General features: G+C 43.8%; 1 protein-coding gene across 1 annotated transcript in view; it reads left to right on the forward strand.

Moving 5' to 3' along the window:
- Window positions 1-229: 229 nt before the first annotated feature.
- LOC126235424 (uncharacterized) overlaps window positions 230-13,558 on the forward strand; it is a 237,201-nt gene continuing 223,872 nt past the window's right edge. The window contains exon 1 of the mRNA XM_049944148.1: window positions 230-285. Within this exon, the coding sequence (XP_049800105.1) occupies window positions 230-285 (56 nt within the window). The remainder of the gene's footprint in view (window positions 286-13,558) is intronic.

Raw genomic sequence — 13,558 nt, forward strand, 5'->3', positions numbered from 1 at the left:
ACCTCCGCCCCATCAACGGCGTGGAACGAGGGGAAGAGCACCAGCCAGCAGTTGGTGCCTGCCTTCATCTTTTCGGCCCAACCAGTCGGGCCGAGAAGACGCTAGCCACCACAATCGGCCTACCGTGAGCGGTCAACATCTGGCAGAGGGAGTGGGTCGAGAAGGACGACATCTGAAGCAGCATCCTCCGGCAGTTGTCAGAAATGCCTCTCCACGGCGAGGCTGAGCCATGCCAGTGACACAGAAGGAGGAGCTGCAGCCAACCGATGGCGTGCTGCTGTGCCAGTGATACGGTGACAGATCACAGCAGTGGGCGCCCAAGGCAGTGCAGAGCGCTGCCGCATCGATTCTGGGCAACAGCTTTGTAATGAAGAGAGATAATGATACTGCTCTTGAGCTGTAATATATCCACTACTGACATAAACCTACCCTTGCGATGTGTCGCAGGTGGCAAGCGAGTCCATTATCTGCGCTCAGTACCTGTCCTGACTGTTGCAGAGCTTTTCTTCCTATGGTGTTTGCCATGGTAATTTTTTTCCTCTGCTCTCGACTACTATTTCTTCAAACGTTTCTGTCTACTATCTCCTTGTGGTCCCCGTTTTAGTGAGTGCTGTTACTCAGACGTACGGGCAACACCAAGACCTATGTACTGCGACTCCTACCGTTAACACCACGACGCAAACGACTGGGTTTAAGGTAGCATTGTGTCCAGGAAGCATGGACTGCAAATGAATGACGTCGCTTTGTGTCCGGTGACGAACTGCGGTTCTGCAGCACAAGGAATTACCATAGTCGGTGAGTAGGATGGCAACCTGGAGAGAGGTACCATTCTTCCAGCGTTTTGGAGAGGCACAGCAATGTTATCCCTGGTGTCTGTGTAGGAAGCCAAGGTATTTGATCTCGGGTCACGGCTGACATTGCCTGAGAGAACTCTGTGGACACAGTCGTAAGTCATCGACATCCTGCGTTCTTATGAGTTACCTATCACGCAATGGGAGAGTGGTGCCATTTTTCAACTGTATAATACTCGTCGACGCACGGCACATGTCTCTGCGAACACCGTACGTCATTTTTAATTACTCCTGTGACCAGTAAAATTCCCAGATCCGTCCCCGATCGAATATGTGTGCGACAAGCTCGTATGTCAACACTGTCCCAGTGCCATTATCATGTAGCTCAGTTTGCCTCAGGAAAAGATACAGCGGCTTTATCATGCCTTTCTCAACCGAATGCGTGTATGCACCCCGGCCACAGAGTGTACGTCACACTGGTAACTGTGCACATTTGATTCGATTTTGAAATCATTGCAAAATCGACACTTACCCTGTTCAGTCCGTAAAATATCGATTTGTTTCTTCCTCCTTTTCTCTTTCTTCATCGGACCGTTTGCAGGGGTCACAGTAAAACTTTCTGTTGTGGTCGCCATGATAGTGCAGGTGTGGAGGTGCTCCATTCTTACAAATAAAAATTACTACACTTTTACTAACAAGGGGAGGCCACGACGTTTGGAACGCGGATTTACTGTAAACTTCGTACACTCGTAGTACTCCATGAGGACAACAGAATGTGTAAGCAGTAGCGCCTACTTCTCAAGCGTTACTGAGAAAATTGCAAGATAATGCGGTCGTCAAATATATATCTGTGCGTGGCCATTTTAACCACGAAGCGGCTGCAGGCCGGCACGGCATCTCAACGTGCTCGGTCAGAGAGTTAGCTACCCTCTGTAATAAAAAACTGAGTGAACGGATCACCAAAGAACCTGAACAGCTGTCATCGGACGTCCACCACAAACAAATTCATCGACCAATATAGAGGAAAATGAGATTAAAAAAAAAAAAGCGTGTTCGGTCAGTGCCTTGGCTTACCTTTATAATAAAAAAAACTGAGCGAACGGATGAACGAACAAACGGAACGGGTGTCATCGGACGTCCGCCCTGAACAAATTCAGCGAACAATACAGAACAATTTTTTTTTTTTTAAGTGTTGGCGTTCAAGCCGCTGTATCGCTGGATCAAGTTCCGTTCGTCAGTTTTTTGTTGTTTTTTTTTTCAACACAGTCATTTTCTTTACTATTTATATTACAATTGATATAATGGGGAAAATACGTGCAATCGGATGAACTTTTATTAAATTTACAATGTTATTTGGCAGTCTACTACTTTTTATTACCACAAATAATATAGTATTCATAACTATCGACTAGTAAACGACCAAACGCCTAAGTGATACCGAAAATGTATGCTTGTCCGTGTCTTCAAAACTTTTCGTATTTAATCGAAAGAGAACAAGAAATTGCTTCTCGGAAGACGCTATTAGAATACACTCGATACTGCATAACTAATTATCAGCGCCGATTTTTAAGGTTCAAAATGGCTCTGAGCACTATGGGACTTAACTTCTGAGGTCATCAGTCCCCTAGAACTTAGAACTACTTAAACCTAACTAACCTAAGGACATCACACACAGCCATGCCCGAGGCAGGATTCGAACCTGCGACCGTAGCGGTCGCGCGTTTCCAGACTGTAGCGCCTAGAAACGCTCGGCCACCCCAGCCGGCGATTTTTAAGGAAATACTGCGTTATGCATGGTTTGCTTCCAAAGTATCGTCTGAAAGAGAGGTTTTTAAAATGTTAACGAAGTTTGTTTTTCCACGGAAAACATCCAAAGACCTTGAGTATGCCGAAACATAGCATTTATTCAATGCGGCTGGTGCCGTTTATGTTTTCCATGTTTTTACGAAAAATACCATCCTGCAACTTGTACTCGTAATGTCGAAAACGTCGATTAGTTGTACATCCTTCGAAAGCCGTCTGTGCCGGTCAAACCTTGGAGGTAACAAGTCGTTGCGGGCTCCTTCCAGGTATAATGGACTTCTCAAATCACGGACAAACATACATTTTCAGTATCACTTCATGGTTAAAATGGCCACGCACAGATATATATTCGACGACCGAAATTATCTTGCTATATTCTCCATAGCGCTTGAGAAGTACGCGCTACTGCTTACACAATTTGTTGTCCTCATGGAGTACTACGAGTGTACGAAGTTTGCAGTAAATCCGCGTTCCAAACATCGTGGCCTCCCCTTGTAAGAGCAACCGATACTAGCTGGAGCAGCGTGCTTACACCTATCGCTGCCTGAACGTCCACCTGCATTGCGGAGTAGGCCGTGCTGACAAATAATTATTAAGGAAAAATTCAGTATGTTGTGCGGTTTCCGAGTTAATTAGCACTGAACTTTGCTTGTCAGGCCGTTACGCACGTAAATTGAAATGGCCCATCGGAGGCACAATCACCAAATGTGCTTTTCGTTTTGTTTCCTAAAACAGAAGAAGAGAGAGACACAAAAATGGGACAGTGGTAAGGATCGAACCCAAGTCAATGTTCGAGCAGTCTTGTGCGCTATCGTCTACGCCATAGAACAACTAATACTCATTGTAATTCTTCAGTTTCCCCCGGCTTATTTCTTACCAGTACACGGGTGTACTGCCAGCGCACAATATTTTGACGATCAAACGAGTCGCCATCGTCAGGTGCAATGACGAACTGAGCTCCTGAGGGCCTTAGAGAGTCGCTGCGTCCGGGTCGGCGCCCGCGGCTGCGCGTCGGCGGTCACGCAAACGCGACATGTTTGATCGTCGAAATATTGTGTCCGTTGGACGCTATGAACTGGCAGACGCCCGTGGACTGTTCGATCAACAGTAATTATGTCTGGCGGGCCGATTGACTTTAGCGTGCAGCGGTTTTATTGGTTAATGTCGATGCTAATTAGCTCGTGAACCGCACAACGTTTCGAATTTCCTTACTTAACAATTATGTCTTAGCACAGCCTATCCTGCAACACCCTCCCAAGCTTGTTAGACTGTTTGTGACCGCTGTGTACATCGCCGGCCGCGGTGGCCGAGCGGTTCTAGGTGCTACAGTCTGGAACCGCGCGACCGCTACGGTCGCAGGTTCGAATCCTGCCTCGGGCATGGATGTGTGTGATGTTCTTAGGTTAGTTAGGTTTAAGTAGTTCTAAGTTCTAGGGGACTGATGACCTCAGAAGTTAAGTCCCATAGTGCTCAGAACCATTGAACCATTTGAACCGCTGTGTACATCGTTCATCGGAGGGCCATTTAAATCTAAATTCCTCGCTGAATGTGAAAAATAGACTCTTAAATAAATTTTCAGAGTTTCAACTTGTAAGTTATCTAATCGCTCCACTATCACGGATAAGTGTGAAAACAGACTAATAACATAAGAGTAAACCAAAGGCTCTGCTACCACACGTTTTCAAACATTCTTAGAGGTCACCAGGCACTGACGAACATCAATAAAATGTATTTTGTTGTCCAGTTGTGCATAATTCTCTTCATTTCCATTAATGTCGATTTCGGTCTGCAGATACACAGTTGGCGAAAGTAAAACATTTTCTTCTACAGTTACTTGGGTTATACCTTAATTACCACGTGACCGATTTCAGGACCACTCGCCCGTGCACCAGCATAAAAAAAATTGAGAAAGCTTAGTTGAAAGGCTACAAAGGAGTAAAAAGTATTTATCATTTAGAAGCAACTAGGTGATGCCACAGCCAATAGAAACTTTTGCAGTAAAAAAGAAAAAAAAAGAATATTGTTGCTCCACTTTCTCAAAATCGAAATGTAAGATCATCACGATAAATCAGTTGTTGCTGACAGTAGTAGTCGTATGACGTGCTCCCCGAGACGTTTTCAATCTGTCTATTGTAATGCATACACATTAACATCTGAAACAACTTCCTGAGTTTCAAGGTATCGTTTACTAAATATGCCCGTGGGACTTAGGGCTGTATCTACAAAGCTCACAAGTGAAAACAAGTTAGTGAACATAAAGGCTTGGAGAAAAAATCTCTGGTATCTTATTTACGAAAGGCTGGACTACCTTTACTTGAGGAATAGCTTTGTAAGTTCCTAAAGGCAGAGATGGCCAGTAAGTAAGTTAGACTCCTAGCGAGTTATAATTACCCGCACGTCATGTGTAAAATTTTAACACTGATGAATGTCGCTCACAAATGTTAGTCCATCTGGAGAGACCACTGTTGACTTGTCAGGATTAGGGCTGACGAGAAAACGTCACAAACCTGACCTCATATTTTAAGGATAAAAATGTATAGTTGTAATCAGCTCCAGAAATTGATTCCGCGCAAAATTTTGGGCCATAATTCTGATAGTACACAGTTACGATCCCGCCTAATGCGCGAGAGCCAAGTACATGTCAGTGGAGTAAAGTGGGTATGTGCTCTGTGAATTACTGTTTTGACATTGGTCACATACTCTGTTCATTGTGTCAAAGTGCGCGGTTTCTAATATGTAGCTGGTGCCACAGATTTCTTTGCTTTGAGTTTTATTATGTTGGATTCACAAATGCAGTGTAAATGAATGCAACAATTTAGCGTCTCGTTAATGAAGCGCTCTGTAATTATTAACATCGCTGTTGCGTATTGTTTTCTTTCGATTTTAAAGCTGACACTGTTAAAGTGAAGTACGTTTGTACGAGATTTACTGTTCTTCAACGTGATTTAACTGCGGGTATTCCTCAGTTGTTTAGGTTTTGCATTTTCAGGCGTGCATATAGCTTCAAATATCAATACGAGAATATTGTTAAAATAATATTAATGTAAATATGCCTGAGGTGGACACACTACGTGCGCATATTACTTTTTATTTCTCCCGTAAAATAACTTGACCTGGAACAGTACATCAAAACAAGTGATGTGTTGGCCTCCCGCCTCCTCTTCCCCCATCTTCGACATACCGCGAATAGGAGAGTTCTGGTTGTCACTCCATTGTACAGTACTTTGCGCTCGGCCTTTAGACTACTGCAGTGGGCAGTAAGGGTTACAATAAAGTGTGCAGAGTTTAAAAGCTATATTTTCAGAAGATCATAACTGTATGTTAGCAGAATGACGGCCAAAATTTTCGCGCGGGATCGATTGCTGCGTCTGTTATCTTGCAGCTGCGCTTTTTTTTACCTTATAATGTGAGGTCAAATAGGTGATGTTTCCTTCTGATGACTGGAAAAGTAGGAAATCCTGGTTCGAGGCAAGGTCTCAAAGTACGTTTTCAATCATCACTTCAGATTCACGTTTTTACTGATACAAGTAAGTCCTTGAAATCGCGTTCATTTCGTTTCTAGACATGTTTATCTGCTGTATAAGAACACATATTATATAAATTAAAAGTCTGGTGGAACAAACGACATCGACTCTGACTAAAGAGGAGGAGTGCAATGAATTCTGGCGAACAGGAACATAAGGCAACTGCTGTGGAATGGAGAAGCCCGTAAAAACAAAAGTAATATGGCTCCCACAGTGGCAGACTACAGCACCTGTCTATATAACAACATAACTATAGTTTACTGCATTTTTATCTTGACATAATCGGCATTGCTTATCTTTAAATTTTTAAACTTACTTGTCTTGTAGAGGATGGACGGTGATGGTGGAAACCGGTCATTCTTTTGTTGAAATAGCTGTGATTATACCAGACAATAAATTATTTTCGAGATAATGCAGTTGCTCATGTTTCACATTCTGTTGAAGATAATGCTCAACATGTAACAACACAAAGCTCAGGCTTTACTGACTACTGATGCAAAAGAACATTTATTTAGTCGCAGTGCAACTTCATTTACCATGTAACTGCACTTTAATCAGTTGTGTATTCATCCAAAGATCAGTTACAAAATGAGAGTAGTCGAGTTATCTTAATTGACAAAGGACACAATTTTATAAAAGATCAATTCACAGTTACAACAATATTGTTTCATTGCCTTCTAGATTAACATGTTGTCTTGTTAGTTTTGTTAGTCTTGTTAGTTTGATTGATGTGTACAGTTTTGTTTCATCCATATTTGTAAACCACTCATTACTAGTCACTGTGCACACAACAAACACACACTACACGAAACACACACCCACACACCCACATACACACAGAGGGAGAGAGAGTGAGAGTGAGTGAGTTTTGGCTGGCATCAGGACCTTGACGATACTTCCACTATTGTTGCATTGAATTCTTCGTGTTGCCTCTTGAGCCGTCTGATAACGCTGAGTCGTCACAGTGAATGAGACGTTGCCAGCCGCGGTGGTCTAGCGGTTCTAGGCGCTCAGTCAGGAGCCGCGCGACTGCTACGGTCGCAGGTTCGAATCCTGCCTCGGGCATGGATGTGTGTGATGTCCGTAGGTTAGTTAGGTTTAAGTAGTTCTAAGTTCTAGGGGACTGATGACCACAGATGTTAAGTCCCATAGTGCTCAGAGCCATTTGAACCATTTTTGAATGAGACGTTAAAAGAAATGGAAAGAGTGTAGAATTATCCATCATCGAGCCTGGACATAGTATCCTACAGTAAGATCCACTGAACTGTTACCGATTACTATAGAATGAATGCTGTTTGTCAATAAACGATTTTAATTTTTACCACTACCTACTATAAGTTAGTTAAATTATTCTTGACTCTTTAGTGCAAGTTATTCGAGAGGTATTATTTAAATAACTTTTTAAATGTTTAGATTCTTGTTGCTTTAATCTCCTTTGGCAATTTATTCTACAAATTTAATCCCCTGTAGAAAATGGTGCTTTGGGTTTTTTATTTGTATACTTGTCGAAAATGTAATTTTATTTTGGCCCTTGTTCAGTGATTGTGAACGCTGCTGTCTGTTTTATGGCTCCTGGTGTTCCTCGTGATATTCCCAACACAATGGTAATGCACTCACATGGCGCAGTTTGAAATCACAGCTGTTAAGATCGTTGCTTGGAGCACGGTTACTACTTTTAACTACACGACCTTATAAACAAGGGGAGCAGTAATGGTCGAATATCAAATCTTCAAATGTGTGTGAAATCTTATGGGACTTAACTGCTAACGTCATCAGTCCCGAAGCTTACACATTACTTAACCTAAATTATCCTAAGGACAAACACACACACACATGCCCGAGGGAGGAGTCGAACCTCCGCCGGGACCAGCCGCACAGTCCGTGACTGCAGCGCCTTAGACCGCTCGGCAAATCCCTCGCGGCGGTCGAATGTCAATGTAACTACAGACATGTGTACACCATCGGCAAGTATGTGAATGATTAGATTTACAATTCTGCTTAACAGGTAGAATGGCCACAGTACTGCATTAGAATTGCTCTTGTTTAGTCTTTTTACCAGGCCACGTAGGGTATACAAGGAGCGTGAACAGTGTCAGATGTTGAGTGACCACTTGTAACTAGGCTGTTTAGGTTTTTATATTGGTAACGCCACGTAGCGCTCTGTATGAAAATCACTGGCTGTGCTGTGTGCAGTCTGTGGCTAGTTTGCATTGTTGTCTGCCATTGTAGTGTTGGGCAGTTGGCTGTGAACAGTGCGTAGCGTTGCGCAGTAGGAGGTGAGCCGCCAGCAGTGGTGGATGTGGGGAGAGAAATAGCGGAGTTTTGAAATTTGTAAGACTGGATGTCATGAACTGCTATGTATATTATGATTTTTCAACACTATTAAGGTAAATACATTGTTTGTTCTATATTAAAATCTTTCATTTGCTAACTATGCCTATCAGTAGTTAGTGCCTTCCGTAGTTTGAATCTTTTATTTAGCTGGCAGTAGTGGCGCTCGCTGTATTGCAGTAGTTCGAGTAATGAAGATTTTTGTGAGGTAAGTGATTTGTGAAAGGTATAGGTTAATGTTAGTCAGGGCCATTCTTTTGTAGGGATTATTGAAAAGCAGACTGCGTTGCGCAAAAAATATTGTGTGTCAATCTAAGCACAGTCTTGCATAATTTTTCTAAGGGGACGTTTCACACTGTACAGGATGCGGAGATGCCGCATAATGGTATGGACAGCTTTATTATCACCAAATAGAGTTTGAAGAGGGCCTCATTGTGAGTCTGCGTTTAACTGGCATTAGATTTGAGGGGGGGAGGGGGGCGGGGTAATCAGTATCTCACAGTGACCTAATGCTGGACTGCGTGGGAACGTACGTGTAGCCAAACTTGCCTAGTTTCCGGCCAACAACGTCTGACAGACACTAGGATCACAGTATTGTGCACCAAGCTATATCGTAACCCCTTCACATCGGCGAAACATGGGTTGGACTCCCCACAGCGTTCTGTGTCATCTCACACCATTGGTCGGAGACTAGCAGCAGCCTCAACAGAGAATTATCACAACATGCGTAGGCTCCCATCTACAGCACAAAGAGAAACGGCTTCATTGGCTGTGGTGCCATGACCAGGAAGCATGGACTGCTGGTGAACGGCGTCGCATTAAGTTCAGCAATGAATCTCAGAGCTGCACTACCCCACATGGAAATGGAAATGAGCATTTGGCGTCATTGGCCGGGAGGCCTCTTACGGGGCAGGTCCGGCCTCCTCGGTACAGGTCTTATTACATTCGACGCCACATTGGGGGACCTTCACGCCGGATGGGGATGGAATGATGATGAAGACAACACAACAGTCCCTGAACGGAGAAAAACCCCGACCCAGCCGGGAATCAAACCCGGGCCCCTTAAGACGGCAGTCCGTCACGCTGACGCTTCAGCTATCGGGGCGGACACTACCCCCACATGACCATCGTCAACGACTATGTCAGTGACCTCAGAAGACGACCCATTTTTCCGAAGTTTCTCAGAGGCACAGAGGTGTTACTCCTAGATCCATGGTGTGAGGAACTATAGGGTATGACGGTTGCTAAGGATTGGGAAAGTTCTGACGGTACAACTAATGTCACGCACCTTTTACACCCTCAGATGTTACCCCTCACGCGACGGTTTCGCGGTACTAAAGTACTGGCCATTAAAATTGCTACACCACGAAGATGACGTGCTACGGACACGAAATTTAACCGACGGGAAGAAGATGCAAATGATTAGCTTTTCAGAGCATTCACACAAGGTTGGCGCCGGTGGCGACACCTACAACGTGCTGACATGAGGAAAGTTTCCAACCGATTTCTCATACACAAGCAGCTGTTGACCGGCGTTGCCTCGTGAAACGTTATTGTGATGCCTCGTGTAAGGAGGAGAAAAGCGTACCATCACGTTTCCGACTTTGATAAAGGTCGGATTGTAGCCTATCGCGATTGCGGTTTCTCGTATCGCGACATTTCTGCCCGCGTTGGTCGAGATCCAATGATCGTTAGCAGAATATCGAATCGGTGGGTTCAGAAGGGTAATACGAAACGCCGTGCTGGATCCCAACAGCCTCGTATCACTAGCAGTCGAGATGACAGGCATCTAATCCGCATGGCTGTAACGGATCGTGCAGACACGTCTCAATCCCTGAGTCAACAGATGGGACGTTTACAAGACAACAACCATCTGCACGAGCAGTTTAACGACGTTTGCAGCAGCACGGACTATCACCTCGGAGACTATAGCTGCGGTTACCCCTGACGCTGCATCACAGACAGGAGCGCCTGCGATGGTGTACTCAACGACGAACCTGGGGGCACGGATGGCAAAACGTTATTTTTTCGGATGAATCCAGGTTCTGTTTACAGCATCATGATGGTCGCATCCGTGTTTGGTGACATGGTGGTGAACGCACATTGGAAGCGTGTATTCATCATCGCCATACTGGCGTACCACCCGGCGTGATGGTATGGGGTGCCATTGGTTAAACGTCTCGGTCACCTCTTGCTCGCATTGACGGGACTTTGAACAATGGACGTTACTTTTCAGATGTATTACGACCCGTCGCTCTACCCTTCATTCGATTCCTGCGGAACCCTACATTTCAGCTGGATAATGCACGACCGCATGTTGCTGGCCCTATACGGGCCTTCCTGATACAGAAAATGTTCGACTGCTGCCCTGGCCACCACATTCTCCAGATCTCTCACCAATTCAAAACGTCTGGTCGATGGTGGCCGAGCAATACACCAGTCACTACTCTTGATGAACTGTGGTATCGTGTTGAAGCTGCATGGGCTGCTGTACCTGTACACGCCATCCAAGCTCTGTTTGACTCAATGCCCAGGCGTATCAAGGCCGTTATTACGGCCAGAGGTGGTTGTTCTGGGTACTGATTTCTCAGGATCTATGCACCCAAATCACGTGAAAATGTAATCACTTGTCAGTTCTAGTATAATATATTTGTACAATGAATACCCGTTCATCATCTGCATTTCTTCTTGGTGTAGCAATTTTGATGGCCAGTAGTGTATTTTAATGCAGGCACGTGTTTCTGTGAACTGTCTTCATTATGTTGAGGCACTTCTGTAGCTAACAATATCCACAGAACTATGCTCATAGAGCATGTGTGTGACCATATCGAATGTCAACTCCATACCGGTGCCAGTATCCATAATATGAAGGACCAGATACAGTAGTTGTTGTCAGATTGCTTAGTTGATGTACCAGCTTTCCTTTGCCACCCGATTAAGTGCATGCATCGATCACAGAGTGGCTGTAACATCATACTCATAGGTGTGCTCATACTGTCGATTCCTAAGTAAATTTAACTCGATGTTATAATCATTGAAATAGTGTCACATACTTTCTCAACCCGTGAAGTTTCAGTTCTGTCCATTCTCCCCTTCTGCGACTTTCACATTTTTTTGTGTGGTAATGTTTTATTTTAATGGCCCTTTCATATGGTTTACAGTCTGTGTCGGTGTTTCATATAAAAGTATACAGGGTCTTTATAAATGAACATCAGGGTTTTAACGCTTTATAATATTTATTATATTAAACTTACAGTTATAAATGATATGACAAATAAAAGAGCAACTCAGACAGTTTTACCAAGAACCTAATAAATGTTCAATGTGAGCACCATTTGTCACACGGCACACATCAAGCCTACAGCCGAGTTCTTCCTAAAAGTTGATAAGTGTGTCTTCCGTGCTTGTAGCAACAGCTGCTTCGATCCGGTTTCTTAATTCAGGGAGGTCTGCTGGTAGCGGAGGCACATACACACGATACTTGATGACGCCCCAAAGGAAAAAATCGCATGGCGTTAGGTCGGGTGAACGTGGAGGCCATGCAAAGCAAGCCCTGTCATTGCGCCCCTTGTGGCCTATCCTGCGCTTCTGTCATTGCGCCCCTTGTGGCCTATCCTGCGCTTGGATATCTTCGCTTCTACCACTGTCTACCGGACGCCGGCGGAATCTTTGCGCGCTGCGCAAGCACACTGGTGCAACACAACTGTTTGAGTTGCTCTTTCATTTGCCATATCATTTATAACTGTAAGTTTAATGTAATAAATATTATGAAGCGTTAAAACCCCGATAGTCATTTATAAACACCCTGTATAAGGCCTCAAAAAATTTTTTTTAGCTAAAGATCGAATGCATATAGGAATATTACATAACTAAAAGGCATTGTCTCTTACACACTGACGACAGGGCTCTAAGAAAATAGCAAGTTGATCACATCTTCTTTGCTATTATATTAACTAAATCGCTTGTTAAGGAGTTATGGTAATGCACAGACATAACAGTTTGTGCTATTTGACATGTATGTACGATTAACTAAACACGCTTTTGCAAATGAATTTTTAATATTGCATATTACTGAATTTATTTCATTCATTTGTATTAGGCATCATTTGTGGCTTTATTTCTCCACTGCCCTATGTATGTCCATTGGTTCTTGTGAAAGCACTTCTGGATTTAAAATTCTCTGATTATTTTCAGTCATCCGTATGTATTTCAAGCTAGCTGTTCACCATATGTAACTTTCATACTGACTAACACAGCTAAACAGACAACAAAATCAGAGAACATGCGGGTGAGTGATGTAATTATGAGTGCACTGAAAATGAAATCGAGCGGATTGGGAAGAGGAAAGGAGTTCATCGGATTCCAAGGAATAAGAATCCTGCCTCGGGCATGGATGTGTGTGATGTCCTTAGGTTAGTTAGGTTTAAGTAGTTGTACGTTCTAGGGGACTGATGACCTCAGATGTTAAGTCCTATAGTGCTCAGAGCCACGCCAAGGAATAATAAAGGACCACCAGATGTAAATATCTACCCATGATATGCGGATACCAAACTTTTTGACTCTGTAAGCGCAGAACAGGGAATCAGTGATTTCAGACTACCTAACAGTTCAAAACGAAAATTTCTGTTCCGACACTGACAATGTTGAGAGTTTATGGAAAAATTTCGAGGCAATCGTAAAATGCGTTTTAGGCAGTTACGCGCCGAGTAAAACTGTGAGGGACGGGAAAAACCCAGCGTGGTTCAACAACGAAGTTAGGAAACTACTGCGAAAGTAAAGAGAGCTTCACTGCAAGTCTAAACGCAACCAGAACCTCTCAGACAAACAGAACCTAAACGATGTCAAAGTTAGCGTAATGACGGCTATGCGTGAAGCGTTCAGTGAATTCGAAAGTAAAATTCTATGTACCGACTTGACAGAAAATCCTAGGAAGTTCTGGTCTTACGTTAAATCAGTAAGTGGCCCGAAACAGCATATCCAGACACTCCGGGATGATGATGGCATTGAAACAGAGGTTGACACGCGTAAAGCTGAAATACTAAACACCTTTTTCCAAATCTGTTTCACAGTGGAAGACCGCACTGCAGTTCCTTCTCTAAATCCTCGCAC

Source organism: Schistocerca nitens, chromosome 2 (assembly GCF_023898315.1).
Source record: "Schistocerca nitens isolate TAMUIC-IGC-003100 chromosome 2, iqSchNite1.1, whole genome shotgun sequence".
Taxonomy (NCBI): domain Eukaryota; kingdom Metazoa; phylum Arthropoda; class Insecta; order Orthoptera; family Acrididae; genus Schistocerca; species Schistocerca nitens.